This window comes from Musca vetustissima, unplaced genomic scaffold (genome assembly GCF_032173495.1).
Source record: "Musca vetustissima isolate MV318-11 ecotype Yass unplaced genomic scaffold, APGP_CSIRO_Mvet_v1 utg157792, whole genome shotgun sequence".
In the NCBI taxonomy this organism is placed as follows: domain Eukaryota; kingdom Metazoa; phylum Arthropoda; class Insecta; order Diptera; family Muscidae; genus Musca; species Musca vetustissima.
Window position 1 is genome coordinate 36,375 of NW_026883935.1, and position 18,010 is coordinate 54,384.

At 36.9% G+C, this 18,010-nt stretch overlaps 1 protein-coding gene across 1 annotated transcript; it reads right to left on the minus strand.

Moving 5' to 3' along the window:
• Positions 1-17,184: 17,184 nt before the first annotated feature.
• Positions 17,185-17,722, minus strand: LOC133330931 (juvenile hormone acid O-methyltransferase-like; the record flags this gene model as incomplete). The annotated part of the gene is made up of 2 exons (XM_061539329.1): positions 17,185-17,378; positions 17,445-17,722. Coding segments are annotated over 2 exons (472 nt in total), but the record flags the coding sequence as incomplete, so codon positions are not given.
• Positions 17,723-18,010: the final 288 nt, after the last annotated feature.

Sequence of the window (18,010 nt, forward strand, 5' to 3'; positions counted from 1 at the left end):
ATTTTTTCAAGGACTATCACAGGCGTGGATTATTTAAAGAATATTTTTTCAAGGACTATCACAGGCGTGGATTATTTGAAGAATATTTTTTCAAGGACTATCACAGGCGTGGATTATTTAAAGAATATTTTTTCAAGGACTATCACAGGCGTGGATTATTTAAAGAATATTTTTTCAAGGATTATCACAGGCGTGGATTTTTGGAAAAATATTTTTTCAAGGATTATCACAGGCGTGGATTTTTGGAAAAATATTTTTTCAAGGATTATCACAGGCGTGGATTTTTGGAAAAATATTTTTTCAAGGATTATCACAGGCGTGGATTTTTGGAAAAATATTTTTCAAGGATTATCACAGGCGTGGACTTTTGGAAAAATATTTTTTCAAGGATTATCACAGGCGTGGATTTTTGGAAAAATATTTTTTCAAGGATTATCACAGGCGTGGATTTTTGGAAAAATATTTTTTCAAGGATTATCACAGGCGTGGATTTTTGGAAAAATATTTTTTCAAGGATTATCACAGGCGTGGATTTTTTGAAAAATATTTTTTTATTTTTTCATGAGCCACTCAGTTCGGTGCGGACCAACTTAATGACATTTTTTTAATTATTTTGATCTTTTTACAAATTATAGAAGTTCTTCTTAAACCCTGGTGGCTTTAGAATACCATCTGTTCTCCATCATATTTGTTCTCAATGTTCTTTTATTTTCTCTTCTTCATCTTTAAGCTCTCAAAGAGCTTACATACAAATCCAAAGATGGGATTTATTTACCTCCACCCCTCCTTACCTCATCCAACTCCTAGCCTAGTCATTAATTATTTACCAGCAATGCTTGTTTTTTATTATTAATCTCATAATTTTTCTACTATTTTCCTTGGCTACAGTCATAAAAACATTTTCAATTTAAAGTTTTAACAGCTTTTCATGATTGAAAGAATCTATGTAAGGCTAACTTGGTAAACCAGCAGCCAGGCATCAATTCAGCCATCCCGACACACATGGCTATATGACCAAGTGCCACCTCTGTATTTGGCTGAGAAAAGGGCAAATGGGTTCCAACTATGGCTGGTCGGATAGCTAAAACACTGATACTATGGGAAAAATCTATTAGAAAGCAATCAGACATAAAAATAGTAGCATCAGCAATAGCAGCAATAACAACAACAATATGTAACAAGTATCTGGGAAATAACAATAATAAAAAATTACAACAACAACGAGAAGGAGGACAACAACATTGTTGTAATAGATTGCAAAATAAAGAGTAGAATGACAACAACTTTAATTGAAAGGATAAAATTATTTTCAAGTTAACGTCAGCAGAAAAACATAAAAAAACGGAGGAGGAGAACTTGGTTTCCCCCGGCCACTAGCTGTAGCTACAATGATATGTCTTCTTCTTGGGCAAAGATATGAAACAAGCCCACTAGAGGAAGGGTTTGCTGGGGACAACTAATATTATTTGAAGATATCGAAAATGGTGTCCTCTAAGAAGAAGAGTAACATGGTAACAAAGGCCTATAGATATAAATTTAAAGTGATAGTCCTTGAAAAATATTCTTCTTTAAATAATCCACGCCTGTGATAGTCGTTGAAAAAATATTCTTTAAATAATCCACGCCTGTGATAGTCCTTGAAAAATATTCTTTAAATAATCCACGCCTGTGATAGTCCTTGAAAAAAATATTCTTTGAATAATGCACGCCTGTGATAGTCCTTGAGAAAATATTATTTAAAAATCCACACCTGCATTGGTCCTTGAAAATATATTTTTAAAAAATCGACGTCTGAAATGGTCCTTGAAAGAATATTATTTCAAAAATTTTTGCCTTTGGTGGTCCTTAAATAATATGCCGTGATTTCTTACTTACTTAGCTGGCTTCTTACAGAACGATTGTTCCATAAGCCGAGCTTAAAAAAGATTTTCAAGCGCGTCGGGCGTTCCAAGATGTTGTTTTCTACTTGGTCTTTCCATCTAATTCGTGGCCTTCCCCTTCTACGGAAACCATCAGTAGGCTCACCTTTTGAGCTGGGGCATTCTCATTCATTCGCAGAACATGGTCTAGCCACCGTAGTCGCTGCAGCTCAATATGACTATGGCCATGTCCGCGTATAAATTGTAAAGCTTGTGGTTCATTCGACGCCGATATTCACCGTCGACGCAGATCGGCCCGTAGATCTTTCGGAGAATTTTTCTCTAAAACACTCCAAGAGCTGCCTCATCTGCTTGCGCAAGTACATATGCTTCAGATCCATATAACAGCACGGGTAGTATCAGCGTCTAGTAAAGTGTGAGTTTGGTCTGGCGGGAGGTGGCATTGTTTCTAAAATGCTTACTTAGACCATAGTAGCATCTTTTGGTCATCACAATTATTCTCTGAATTTCAAAACTGATGTCATTCGTTTTGTTTATGGCGGTACCAAGGTATATAAAATCTTCGACTACCTCGAAGCTGTAGTTCTCAAGTTCCACAGTTGGTCCGAGTCTACTGGACGTCTTGCGCGTTGATACCATCAGCTTGGCCTTCTCGCCGTTTACTGTCAGGCCCACTTTGGCAGACTCCTTCTCAATTTGTTCAAATGTGGCTGTTACCGCTCTCAATGTTCGACCCATTATGTTGCTGTCATCGGCGTAGGCGAGTAACATGTGTTGTTTGGTGTACATAGTGCCATTTTTGTTCACTTTTGCCTCTCGTATGACATTTTACAGCAGGAAGATCACACGACAAACTGTCACCTTGTCTGAATCCTTAAAGGGCTCCGAGAGGTCCTTTCTGACTTTAACTGCTGATCTTGTGCCAGTTAAAGTTATCCTGCATAGCCGAATTAATTTAGCAGGAATGCCAAACGCAGCCATGGCTTTATACACCTCTGAACGGATAGGGCTGTCGAATGCGGTTTATAGTCGACGAATAGGTGGAATGTGTCGATGTGTTTTTCAATATTGGATTTGCCAGGTCTGAAGCCACATTGTTATGGTCCAATAATGTCACTGACCATTGGCTTCAGTCGTTCACACAGTACGCTGGATAGCACTTTATATGCGATGGGAAGGGGACTTATTCCTCTATAGTTGGCATATATAGTCTTGTCTCCTTTTTTGTCCATGGGACAGAGGATAGTGAGGTTCCAATCATTGGGCATGTATTCTTCTAGCCAAATTGTACTAATCAGCTGATGCATGCTCCTTATCAGCATCTGACCACTAATCTTGAATAGGTCGGCTGGTAACCCATCGGCACCTGCTGCTTTATTGTTCTTTAGCCGATTGATTGCTATTCTGACTTCACCTTGGCTAGGTTCTGGTTCTGGGGTATCCACTTCACCGCTAATATTTGATACCAGAAGCTTTTCAGATCCTCAGCACGCTGTCTGTATCTGTCACCAGGTTTCCTTCTTTATCTCTACATAAGGATGTGCTTGCACCAAAGCCTTCGGTTTGGTGTTTTACCCGTTGGTAGAATTTTCGGACTTCATTCTGACTCCTGTACATCTCGATTTTCTCACGCTCACTGGTTTCTTGATCTTTTTTCTGCAAATACGCTTCTCCTCTCTCTTTTTCTCCCGATAGTTCTCCATCGCATTACGTGTTGCTACTGTCCGCAGGGTTGCCCTATACGCTGCGTTTTTCATATTAGTAGCATTACGACATTCCTGATCGTACCACGGATTTCTTGATGGTGGTCTTTGGTACCCAAGTGTTGGTTTTGCTGCATTTTGTAGGGAGTGGGCAATTCTCTATGCTTCACTGTGCTTCTATATTATTATTGGGACAAGGGGGCTTTTGTCAAGCAGTTGAGTAAGTTGAGCGGAGTAGGCTTTTGCTATCTGTTGTGTTTGCAGCTTTTCGATGTCAAATGTCCGTGTTACATTAGATCGCACCTTTGCGCCTACATTAAGACGGGTGCGTACCATGGCTGCCACAAGGTAATGGTCCGAATCGATATTCGCTCCTCGGATCGATCGGACGTCTAAAACACTGGATGCCTTCCGTCTATCACAACATGATCGATTTGATTTTTCGTTGTTCGATTGGAAGAAATCCAAGTGGCCTTGTGTTTATCGACATGCTTGAACCTGGTGCTGCTAATTACCATGTTTTTTGCTGCCGCGAAGTCAATCAACCACATTCCGTTGTCTGATGTTTCTTCATGGAGGGGCCAAAGATATTTTCCCTTCCGATTTTTGCATTAAAATCTTCTAGCATAATTTTAATGTCATGGCCAGGGCAACGGTCATATGCTGTTTCTAGGCGCTCGAAAAATATGTCTTTGGTCTTCTCATCCCTGTCTTCGGTCGGAGCATGGGCGCAAATAGGACTCATAGCAATTCGCTCATCTATTGGAATGAATCTGGAGGAGGTCTTTTATTCTCCTGTTGACCATAAATCCACAGCCAAATTCATTTCGCGTTTCAGGGCAGCTATAATACTGTGCGTAATCATCTGATTTACTTACGCCTGTCCCTTTCCATCGCATTTCCTGTAAGGCAACAATATCGGCTTTGTACTTCTTGAGTACATCCGCCAAAGCGAGAACTGCGCCTGTTCTGTACAACGTGCGCACATTCCAAGTGCAGATTCGCAGATCGTGGTCCTCTATACGTTTGCGGGGGTCGTCAACATTAGGTGGGTTTGGTTTTCTTTTTCTCTGCTTTTTCATAGTAGGAGGGGTTTTCCGAGTGTAGGCAACTAATCCGACGCCTCAACCCATTTTTTATAGTTCTTATGAGTGAATTCACATATTAGCTCACCATTTCAACGGGCGATGAAAATAGCTACCCCAGGTGACACCGCGGGGAGGTCAGTGTCCACAACTGAGATGAAAGAGGCACCAAGATAAGCCTGGACTTCGTCATGTTAAAGCCAATCAGAGCCGTTGCTCTGATCATATGCTGTGATAGTCCTCGAAAAAATATGTATGGTATATCGTTTTCAAAAAGTTCCCCAAATACCTTTCCCTTATCCCTATTATTTTGTTGGTAAGTAATTTTCTAAACATTAGAAGGATATAATATACTTCATTTCTTAGGCACTACACAAACATACACATTTACTCCATCACCCCACCCACACCAATCCAAAATCACAACACTATAGTTTTTCCTTTCAGTTTGGGGCTGGAAAATAAACTAGCCAGCTACTAAATGTGTGTCTTCACACATCCTTAAGATAATAATATTTCTTTCATTGTCACCACTAGCATCAAACACCCCTCCCCGCCAACTGTTGTTTCCCCCTCTCCCTAGGATATTCCATGGATGATTTTATGGTTTTAGTGTTTTATGTTCTCATTAACTTGAATGTCTGTGTGTTTTCTTTTCAAATGCTCATTTTGTTGTTGGTGGTGTTGTAGTTGTCGTTCTGTATTTGGGTGTGAAAATCCCAGAATTTCATTTGTCTTTTTGGGTAACTAGTTTGTGATGAGATGTGTTAGGATGCCTGGGCGTATGTATTATCACACATCGCGTTGTATCCTTGTAATTAAATTTATAGATGGTGTGGCTGTGGCTGTAAGTGTGTGTTGGTGCATATATCTGTTTTTATTATTAGCTTTTGTTAACAATTAAAAATAAATTGAAGAAGGGCTATAGAGGGTAGGATATATTCGGCAATGAGATACCCTAAAATTTATTTCACTTGAAAAAAATATTCTTTAAAAAATCCACGACTTTGGTGGGCCTAGAAAAAATATTTTTTTTAAAAAATCCACGACTTTGGTGGCCCTAGAAAAAATATTTTTTAAAAAATCCACGACTTTGTTGGCCCTAGAAAAAATATTCTTTAAAAAATCCACGCCTTTGGTGGCCCTAGAAAAAAATATTTCTTAAAAATCCAATATAAATATTCTTTAATAAATCCACGGCTATGGTGGCCCTAAAAAAATATTCTTTAAAAAATCCACGGCTATGGTGGGCCTAGAAAAAATATTATTTAAAATTCCACGCCTTTGGTGGTCTTAGACCAAAAATATTCTTTAAAAAAATCCAAATATTCAAATATCCTTTTTTCGGTTGTGTTATAGTGTAGGGTATAAATAGTTCATTTTCACCCATCACCTCCCCCTTTTCTCTTGGTCCATTGTTCCAAAGAAAGACAACAATTTAACCCTGCCATAAAAAATTGTATAATGCGAAAGTTTTATTGGCATTAAAGACATTCTCCTTTCACAGCCATATGTTCAGGATAATGTCGTCTCCTGCTGCCGGCTCAACTTAGAGGCTTAGACACAGACACCACGACTGTGGATATGGATATGACGACGAAAGATCTCATTTACGAGTGTTGTTATTGTTTATTAAATATTTTACATAAATTAACTTAAATTTTTTTGTCATAATTTTTCTAAGAAAATATTTACTTCTTTAGTTTTGTTTAACAACCCACCACCATCCCCTCCCCTCGCCCCGCAAAATCTCAGGAGGTTAATATACAATTGTCCTTTTTCCTGTAGTTGATAGTGTTTACAAAACTACTACTACTACTCGTGTTAATTTGAAAAACTTAAGCGGAGGAAGAGGGTGAGAGGCGGACGGAGGATACAATATTTAGATTTTTAATAGTTTTTGTTAAGAATTTCGAAGAATATTTGAATTTTTTATTCATGGCTGTTTGTTGGGTCATTTATGTGCGAACACGTTTTACTATTGTTGCTGCTTTTGGTTTATGGGCACATTATCCCGCAAAGAATTTTTGGGTTGGAATAATATTTCTATTGTTGTTATTGTTAGATAGTTTCTTTATCGTTTCTTATTAACCTCTAGACCTTTTTAATGTATGCTGGAATGTTATGGGAAGGGGATATAAAAAGGAGATTTTTGAAAAGGATTTTTAAGGAATATTTTTCAAGGACCATACAAGGAGTGGATTTTTTAAGAATATTTTTTCAAACACCACCACAGGCCTGGACGTTTAAAAAATATTTTTTTAAAAAGCAACACAAGGCGTAGATTTTTTAAAGAATATTTTTTCAAGCACCAACAAGGCTTGGATTTTTTAGGGAATATTTTTTTAAAGGTCCAACACAAGGCGGGGGTTTTATAAAGAACATGTTTTCAAGGACCATAGAAGGCGTGGATTTTTTAAAGAATATTGTTAGGGCAAATACAGGATTGGATTAAAAAAATAGTTTTCAGGGACCACCAAAGGCGTGGATTTTATAAAAAATAGTTTTTCAAGGACCACCAAAGGAGTGGGTTTTTTAAAGAACTCATACAATGCGTGGTTTATCCTCTTTAGGGTATATTCCAAAATGTTGTCTTAGCAAGAAACCGAATATTTTTTTAAATGAGACCAGAAGCATTTCTTATAGAAGACATATCCCTTCCCCCTCCAATTGTATCATTTGGTTTCTGGGCAAACTCAAGAAAGGTTTAAGAATGTCCTGCATTGTTTACTCATTATTAAGTTTTTTGTTTTGCGTGTTTCTTTCTGTTTGTGTTTCCTTTCTGTATACCGTTTATCCTGACATTAAAAAAGGATGGAATATTGGAAATATTTGTTAGCGATGTGTGCGGTGCTTAGGGGCTCATTATCCATCCATTATTTATAAAATAATGAAACAAAATTTTTTAATTAATTTTTTTCAGCAACAACTTTTTTCGACAAACCAACCTGCGAAGGAATAACACGGGAAAATAAACACATAAAGAAAAAACCCTGGACAATGTGAATGATATGAAAAGCCCTAAAGAAAAAAATACAAACGAAAAAAAAATACATAGAGAAGGAGGTAATGGGGGGGATGGGTAAAATTGTTTTTTTTTAATTTTTGTGTGGATTTGAGTATCGGATGTTATTTTGTTGCTATATTCGGATTTTTTTCTTTGCTCTTTCTTCTCCGTTTGTGAAAAATCGAATGTACGGGAGAAAAATAGCAGCAAGAAAAAAACACATCGGGAAAAATCTTTTACTTGGATAATTACTTTGTTTCCTCTTTGCCGTTGCCAGCCATTTGTTCTTGTTTTTTTGTGGTTGTTTGATTTTCCTTCTGGTATTGCAAAATTAAGGTGGTAAGCAGGCATGAAGTGGTGGGTGGATGGGGAAAAGGGGTTTGGTACTTTGTGGTTTCGCTTATCAGGTGCAATACATAGAGAATTATGGGGATTTGCTGTTGCTGTTGAAGATTTAATTATTTTCCCACATTCATGGATTGCTGGGTTTCGGGGTTTTCTTTCTTTTCCTTTTTTGGTACAAAACAAAAGTGAACAACCTGAGTTGGGGTGGGGATGCTGGTAAAACAAAACTTAAAAAACTCATTAATTGGTTTTGTTTATTTTTTCGTATTTTAAGGGGATTCAATGTTATTGTTCTGGAATATCTATATGCTTTTGTTCGCTTTGGTTATTGTTCGACGATTTTTTTTATTTACATTGAACCACAAGATAATAAAAAATTAAATATTTTACATTCTATTAAACTTTGATTTTTTTGAAAATATGTTTTAAAAAATCCACGCCTTGAATAGACCCTTGAAAAAATGTGTTTTAAAAAATCCACGCCTTGAATAGACCCTTGAAAAAAATGTGTTTTAAAAAATCCACGCCTTGAATAGACCCTTGAAAAAAATGTGTTTTAAAAAATCCACGCCTTGAATAGACCCTTGAAAAAAATGTGTTTTAAAAAATCCACGCCTTGAATAGACCCTTAAAAAAATATGCGTGTTTAAAAATCCACGCATTGTGTTGGTCCTTGAAAAAATATTCTTTAAAAAATCTTCACTCATTCTTATTTTTTTTACTTCCCTTCCTTAGTGGACATAGAAATTATTAGAAGCGTAACAAAAGTGATTTTTAATAGATTCACACTCAACTCCACACATATTAGCTACCTTCGAAATCCTCTCACCACCCACCTTCACATGGAATATTTACTCTTCATAGATCACGCTTAACTAAGTAAAGTCAAGCGAATTGAATGGGTTGGAAGCGAATTATTTAAAGTTTATCTATTTACTTTTCTCGTTGACTATAAGGCGGAGGGGACCAGCTTCGCCAGTTAGCCACCCAACCAGTCAGCCATTCAGTCACCCATTACGTGCTGTTGTTTGTTCGGAAAACAATGTGAAATACAAAAACTTGGCATATGTTTAAATAAAAATTGAGAATACACACACTCACACTAAAAGAAAACTACAAAACAATGAAGAATATAATATTACCAACAACAACAACAAGAACAACAACTGCAACAACAACTAACACTATCTGCTGACGAAAAAGGGTTAGTCAAATCTTGGTAAAAGTTTTTCACAAACAATCCAACGTGGGGGATATGCCACATATGATACACGTATGGAACGCTGACGTGGTAGTGAGGTGAGATGGTGGCCACAGTGGGGCCACAGGCGTGGATTTTTTAAAAAATATTTTTTAGAGTATCAACAAAGTCGTGGATTTAAATTTGTTTTTGTTAAATTTTTTTTCATGCACCAAGGGTCTATACAATGCGTGGATTATTTTTTCAAGGACCACCACAAGGCGTGGATTTTTTAAAGAATATTTTTTCAAGGACCACCACAAGGCGTGGATTTTTTAAAGAATATTTTTTCAAGGACCACCACAAGGCGTGGCTTTTTTAAATAATAAAGAATATAAAAAAAATCAAGGACCACCCAAGGCTTGGAATTTTTATAAAAAATATTTTTTCAAGGACCACCCAATGCTTGGAATTTTTATAAAAAATATTTTTTCAAGGACCACCACAAGGCGTGGATTTTTTAAAGAATATTTTTTCAAGGACCACCACAAGGCGTGGATTTTTTAAAGAATATTTTTTCAAGGACCACCACAAGGCGTGGATTTTTTAAAGAATATTTTTTCAAGGACCACCACAAGGCGTGGATTTTTTAAAGAATATTTTTTCAAGGACCACCACAAGGCGTGGATTTTTTAAAGAATATTTTTTCAAGGACCACCACAAGGCGTGGATTTTTTAAAGAATATTTTTTCAAGGACCACCACAAGGCGTGGATTTTTTAAAGAATATTTTTTCAAGGACCACCACAAGGCGTGGATTTTTTAAAGAATATTTTTTCAAAGACCACCACAAGGCGTGGATTTTTTAAAGAATATTTTTTCAAGGACCACCACAAGGCATGGATTTTTTAAAGAATATTTTTTCAAGGACCACCACAAGGCGTGGATTTTTTAAAGAATATTTTTTCAAGGACCACCACAAGGCGTGGATTTTTTTAAAGAATATTTTTTCAAGGACCACCACAAGGCATGGATTTTTTAAAGAATATTTTTTCAAGGACCACCACAAGGCGTGGATTTTTTAAAGAATATTTTTTCAAGGACCACCACAAGGCGTGGATTTTTTAAAGAATATTTTTTCAAGGACCACCACAAGGAGTGGATTTTTTAAAGAATATTTTTTCAAGGACCACCACAAGGCGTGGATTTTTTAAAGAATATTTTTTCAAGGACCACCACAAGGCGTGGATTTTTTAAAGAATATTTTTTCAAGGACCACCACAAGGCGTGGATTTTTTAAAGAATATTTTTTCAAGGACCACCACAAGGCGTGGATTTTTTAAAGAATATTTTTTCAAGGACCACCACAAGGCGTGGATTTTTTAAAGAATATTTTTTCAAGGACCACCACAAGGCGTGGATTTTTTAAAGAATATTTTTTCAAGGACCACCACAAGGCGTGGATTTTTTAAAGAATATTTTTTCAAGGACCACCACAAGGCGTGGATTTTTTAAAGAATATTTTTTCAAGGACCACCACAAGGCGTGGATTTTTTAAAGAATATTTTTTCAAGGACCACCACAAGACGTGGATTTTTTAAAGAATATTTTTTCAAGGACCACCACAAGGCGTGGATTTTTTAAAGAATATTTTTTCAAGGACCACCACAAGGCGTGGATTTTTTAAAGAATATATCAAGGACCACCACAAGGCGTGGATTTTTTAAATAATATTTTTTCAAGGATAACCCAAGGCTAGGAATTTTTATAAAAAATATTTTTTCAAGGAACACCCAAGGCTTGGAATTTTTATAAAAAATATTTTTTCAAGTACCACCCAAGGCTTGGAATTTTTATAAAAAAATATTTTTTCAAGTACCACCCAAGGCTTGGAATTTTTATAAAAAAATATTTTTTCAAGGACCACCCAATGCTTGGAATTTTTATAAAAAATATTTTTTTCAAGGACCACCCAAGGCTTGGAATTTTTATAAAGAATATTTTTTCAAGGACCACCCAAGGCTTGGAAGTTTTATAAAAAATATTTTTTCAAGGGCCACCCAAGGCTTGGAATTTTTTTTAAAAAATATTTTTTCCAAGGACCACCCAAGGCTTGGAATTTTTATAAAAAATATTTTTTTCAAGGACCTCCACTGTTTAATTTTAAACATAATTCGAAACTGTTCCTTTCATATGTAAATATTGAAACCCCATCAAAAAGGATTTCTTTCGAAATAAATAAGGAAATGAGTTTTTAATGTCCCAAAAGGGAATTTGCCGCCACATAAGTTCGGAATAAATTAAAGAAGAGAAAGAGCGACAAGGTGTAATGAAACGAGGAAACCGTAATCATGGATAGGATTTTAATTGAAGGATTTTCGGAACAAATAAACCAATGATTTGTTGTTATTGATTAGAATGGACAATTTGAAGAATAAGAAGATGAAGATAAGGTCTTAGGAAAGTCCATGAACAGCTGGGATAAGAATATGTAAAGCACATGTGAAATTACCTAAATCATTTCGAAGAAGATACTTAACGGTGATGATAGTGTGTGTCCTGAAGGTGGCAAAGGGATGTGTGTAGATGCTGATAAGTTTATTTTAATTTTCGTTTTTAAAAATGGGATGGGAGAGGTTAAGGATAAATCCACAAAGAAAAGATTTTAACAAAATCTTATTTTTAAGTAAACATTATGGTGTAGATAGAGCGGGAAGGAGGTCTTGGTATTGGCCAAACAAGTTTTTCCATTCCTAGTGCTCGCTGAGAATAATGTTGGTGGTTGATATCCTGATGAGTATTTAAAAAGTTTTCCTTTTGTGTTTGATGAATATTTAATTAAGCAGAAGAAGAAAGCCATCCCGAGGCATTGTTATTTTAATCGATAACCTTTTTAACGGCAACAACAACAAAAACTCCAATAAGAAGAATAATACGGATAGCAAATCATGAATACAAAAGACTTAAATTGAATATAATTATGATTGTATAGAATTTTGTATAGAATATTTTTTGTATAGAATATTTTTTAAAAAATCCACGCCTTATAATTTCTTCAAAAAATATTTTTTTTAAAAAATCCACGCCTTATAATTTCTTCAAAAAATATTTTTTTTTAAAAAATCCACGCCTTATAGAAGACCTCTGAAATTTTTTTTTAAAAAATCCACGCCTCATAGAAGACCTCTGAAATTTTTTTAAAAAATCCACGCCTTATAATTTCTTCAATAAATATTTTTTTAAAAAATCCACGCCTTATAATTTCTTCAAAAAATATTTTTTTAAAAAATCCACGCCTTATAATTTCTTCAAAAAATATTTTTTTAAAAATCCACGCCTTATAATTTCTTCAAAAAATATTTTTTAAAAAATCCACGCCTTATAATTTCTTCAAAAAATATTTTTTTTTAAAAAATCCACGCCTTATAATTTCTTCAAAAAATATTTTTTAAAAAAAGCCACGCCTTATAATTTCTTCAAAAAATATTTTTTAAAAAATCCACGCCTTATAATTTCTTCAAAAAATATTTTTTAAAAAATCCACGCCTTATAACTTCTTAGAAAAAATGTTTTTTTTTATCTACGCCTTATAATTTCTGCAAAAAATATTTTTTAATATTTTTGGGGATGATAGATACCAAGCAACTGTGATTAGCTTTAACATGGCGAAGTCCAGGCTTATCTTCGTCCCTCTTTCATCTCAATTGTGGACACTGACCTCCCCGCGGTGCCACCTGGGGAGCTATTTTCATCACCCGATGAAATAGTGAGCTAATATGTGCCGCGAATTCACCCATAAGAACTATAAGAAATGGGTTGAGGCGTCGGGTTAGTTGCCCACACTCGGAAAACTCCTCCTACTATGAAAAAGCTAAGAAAAAGAAAACCAAACCCCCCTAATGTTGACGACCCCGCAAACGTATAAAGGATCACGATCTGCGAATCTGCACTTGGAATGTGCGCATGTTGTACAAAACAGGCGCAGTGTTCGCTCTGGCGGATGTACTCAAGAAGTACAAGGTCGATATTATTGACTTACAGGAAATACGATGGAAAGGGACTGGCGTAAGTAAATCAGATTATTACGCCCTGTATTATAGCTGCCATGAAACGAGACATGAATTTGACTGCGGATTTATGGTTAACAGGAAAATAAAAGACCTCGTCTCCAGATCAGGCATGCTCAGCCATACACGCTACCGTAACTGACCGTCGTTGGTTAAACACGCATTCTCATTTTTCTTTTTTCGTCAGTCGTTCAGTTACGCTCACCCACAATTACTCTCAATTTTATTATGCCCATCACTGCTCCAGATTCACTCCAGCAGATGAGCGAATTGCTATAATCCGTTCAAAAGCGAAGTTCTTCTACATCAGTCTCATTTGCGCCCATGATCCGACCGAAGATACAGATGAACAGATCAAAGACATATTTTACGAGCGCCTAGAAACAGCATATGACCGTTGCCCTGACCATGACATTAACATTCTGCTAGGAGATTTTAATGCAAAAATATCTTTGGCTCCACCGTAGGAAAATTCAGCCTCCATGAAGAAACATCAGACAACGGCATGAGGTTGATTGCCTTCGCGGAAAAAAAACATATTAGTTAGCAGCACCAGATTCAAGCATCTCGATATACACAAGGCCACTTGGATTTCCCCCGATCGAACAACGAGAAATCAAATCGATCATGTTGTGATAGAGGGAAGGCATTCATCCACTGTTTTAGACGTCCGATCGATCCGTGGAGCGAGTATCGATTCGGACCATTACCTTGTGGCAGCCAAGGTACACAACCGTCTTAATGTAGCAGCAAAGGTGCGATCTAATTTAACAAGGAAATTTGATGTCGAAAAGCTGCAAACACAAAAGATAGCAGAAGCCTACTCCGCTCAACTTACCTAACTGCTTGACGAAAGCACCCCTTGTCCCGATAATAATATAGAAGTACAATGGCAGATAATTGCCCACTCCCTACAAACTGCAGCAAAAGCAACACTTGGTTACCAAAGACCACCATCAAGAAATCCGTGGTACGATCAGGAGTGTCGTAATGCTACTGATATGAAATACACAGCGTAGAGAGTACGATCAGGAGTGTCATAATGCTACTGATATGAAAAACGCAACGCAGGGCAACCCTGCGGACAGTAGCAACACGTAATGCGATGGAGAACTATCGGGAGAAAAGGAGAGAAGAGAAACTTATATTCAGAAAAAAGAAGAAAGAGCAAGAAAAAACGTGAGCGTGAGCAAATTGAGATGTACAGGAGTCAGAATAAAGTCCGAAAATTCTACCAAGGGGTAAAACACCAATCCGAAGGCTTTGGTGCAGGCACATCCTCCTGTAGAGATAAAGAAGGAAATCAGGTGACAGATACAGACAGCGTGCTGAGGATCTGGAAGGATCATTTTGAGGAACTTCTGGTATCAAATAGTAGCGGCGAAGTGGATACCCTAGAACTAATAATAGATGACGGTATAGAGTGTATACCACCAGCCAAAAATGAAGTCAGAATAGCAATCAATCGGCTGAAGAATAATAAAGCAGCAGGTGCCGATGGGTTACAAGCCGAACTATTGAAGACTGGTGGTCAGATGCTGGTAAGGAACATGCACCAGCGGATTAGTACAATTTGGCTAGAGGAATGCATGCCCAATGATTGGAACCTCAACATCCTGTGTCTCGTGCACAAAAAAGGTGACAAGACTATATGTGCCAACTATAGAGGAATAAGTCCCCTTCCCATCGCATATAAAGTACTATCCAGTATACTGTGTGAACGACTGAAGCCAATGGTCAGTGACATTATTGGACCATACCAATGTGGCTTCAGACCTGACAAATCCACCATTGATCAGATTTTCACTCTGCGCCAAATCCTGAAAAAAACCCACGAAAAACACATCGACACATACCACCTATTCGTCGACTATAAAGCCGCCCTATCCGTTCAGAGGTGTATAAAGCCATGTCTGCGTTTGGCATTCCTGCAAAATTAATTCGGCTATGCAGGATAACTTTAACTGGCACAAGATCAGCAGTTAAAGTCCGAAAGGACCTCTCGGGACCCTTTAATACCGAATGAGGATTCAGACAAGGTGATAGTTTGTCGTGTGACCTTTTTAATATCCTGGTGGATAATAAAAAGGTGTACAGAGTGCCTGCTGGCAACAAACAACACATGTTACTCGCCTACGCCGATGACATCGACATAATGGATCGAACATTGAGAGCGGTAACAGCCACCTTTGAACAAATTGAGAAGGAGTCTGCCAAAGTGGGTCTGGCAGTAAACAGCGAGAAGATCAGGCTGATGGTATCAACGCACAAGACGCCCAGTAGAGTCGGACCAACTGTGGAACTTGAGAACTACAGCTTCGAGGTAGTCAACGATTTTATATACCTTGGTATCGCCATAAATAAAACGAATGACACAAGTTTTGAAATTAGGAGAAGGATAGTGATGGCCAACCGATGCTACTATAGTCTGAGCAAACAACTCAAAAGCAAGGCCACCTTTCGCCAGACTAAACTCAATCTCTCCAAGATACTGATACTATCCGTGCTATTATATGAGTCTGAAGCATGGGTACTTGCGCAAGCAGATGAGGTTGATGGTATCAACGCACAAAACGCCCAGTAGAGTCGGACCAACTGTGGAACTTGAGAACTACAGCTTCGAGGTAGTCAACGATTTTATATACCATGGTATCGCCATAAATAAAACGAATGACATCAGTTTTGATATTCGGTGAAGGATAGTGATGGCCAACCGATGCTACTATAGTCTGAGCAAACAACTCAAAAGCAAGGCCACCTTTCGCCAGACCAAACTCACACTCTCCAAGATGCTGATACTACCGGTGTTGTTATATGGATCTGAAGCAAGGGTACTTGCGCAAGCAGATGAGGCAACTCTTGGAGTGTTTGAGAGAACAAATTTCCGAAAGATCTATGGGCCGATCTGCGTTGACGGTGAATATCGCCGTCGAATGAACCATGAGCTGTACCAGCTATTCTTGGACATCGACATTGTTAGACGTATTGAGCTGCAGCGGCAGGCTAGGTCATGTTATGAGAATGGATGAAGATGACCCAGCCTAGAAGGCTTATATAAGCGTACCAGCTGATGGTTCCCGCAGAAAGGGAAGGCCAAGAATACGTTGGAAAGATCAAGTCGAAGACAATATCGCCGAAAATGGTCTTTCAAATTGGAAAAACTGCGCAAAAGAACGACGCGCCTGGAAATCTTTTCTAAGTTCGGCTTATGGAACATACGTTCTGTCACAAGCCAGCTGAGTAAGTAAATATATTTTTTAAAAAATATTTTTTAAAATCCATGCCATCCATTTTGGTCTTTGACAAAAATATATTTTTTTTAAATCCACATCTTAATAATTTGTAGAAAATAATGCCATACATTCCCCACTAATAAATAGTTGTTTTTTATAAAAACAACAAACTGGGATTAAGCCTGACTATTTTGCAAAAACAAAATTTTTTATTATATATAAAAAAGTCCATATAATAATTCTAAAACATAAATACATTATATAAGTATATATGGCATACGATTATAAGATTAGTTAAAGCTCAAAAATATTGCAAAACTTATAAAAAAGAGAGAGAATCTTGTGCAAAAATACATTAAATCTTATCTAAAAATCTAAGTTAAAAAATGAAAAATAAAACAAAAATAAAATCATTGAAAATATTTCAATGGTTGAGTGTTTTTTTTGCTTCACACAAATTCGCTTATCAATTGGGAACGCTTTGGGAGACTAGTTATTAAGATAATAATTGCTGTATAGACGCAAAATGTTTGTCAACTCTACTGCACTCTTTTTGAAAGTCACCTCCCTAGCCTATTTAGTTACTAACTTATCACTAACATAGTTTTTGTTATTGTTTTCTTAGTTAATCTCTGTCACTAGTGATTTTCTTTTTTTCTGGTTATCAGCCGCGCTGACCACTGTCCTATATTCTTTGGGGCATTTTTTTGGCATATACCACAGCATTGGTGAAATTAAAGGAAAATTTACATTTTCTTCCGCAGGCACTGGATGCTCGACAGCCCAGTCTTCGAGCTACCTCCAAGAAATCGACCATCAATTTTTCATGCATGGAGGGGGGAATGTGTTTCAGGAAAAAACTACTGGCAGCCATGTGATCTGAAAAATAAAACCAAAAAAATTAATTATTATATTTTTTTCAATTTAAAGGTTGTTCAGACTCACCTGAAAATTCCTGGGGAGTTTCATAAATGTAAACATCATAGGTCATCTGGACATGGACATTATAGAAACCAATATCCTGTAGTAATTTAACCAAGGCGAATTCTTCAATTCGCTGCAAGGGACCATTGAAATAATTTGTGTGGCCAAGATATGGCGCCCAAGTGGATGAATCTTTAAGGGCTTCATAAATATCCACAGTGGGTATATAGGGGGCAAAAGACAGCAGGCAATCACCACCTTCGGGCCTTATCAAATCGTAAATGTTTCGCAAGGCTTGCCTAGAAAAACAAAAACAACAACAAATTATTAACAACTCCGTGCAAGAATATTCTTAAAAAAATCCACGCCTTGTGTTGGACCCTTGAAAAAATATTCTTTAAAAAAAAATCCACGCCTTGTGTTGGACCCTTGAAAAAATATTCTTTAAAAAAATCCACGCCTTGTGTTGGACCCTTGAAAAAATATTCTTTAAAAAAAATCCACGCCTTGTGTTGGACCCTTGAAAAAACATTCTTTAAAAAATCCACGCCTTGTGTTGGACCCTTGAAAAAATATATTTTAAAAAA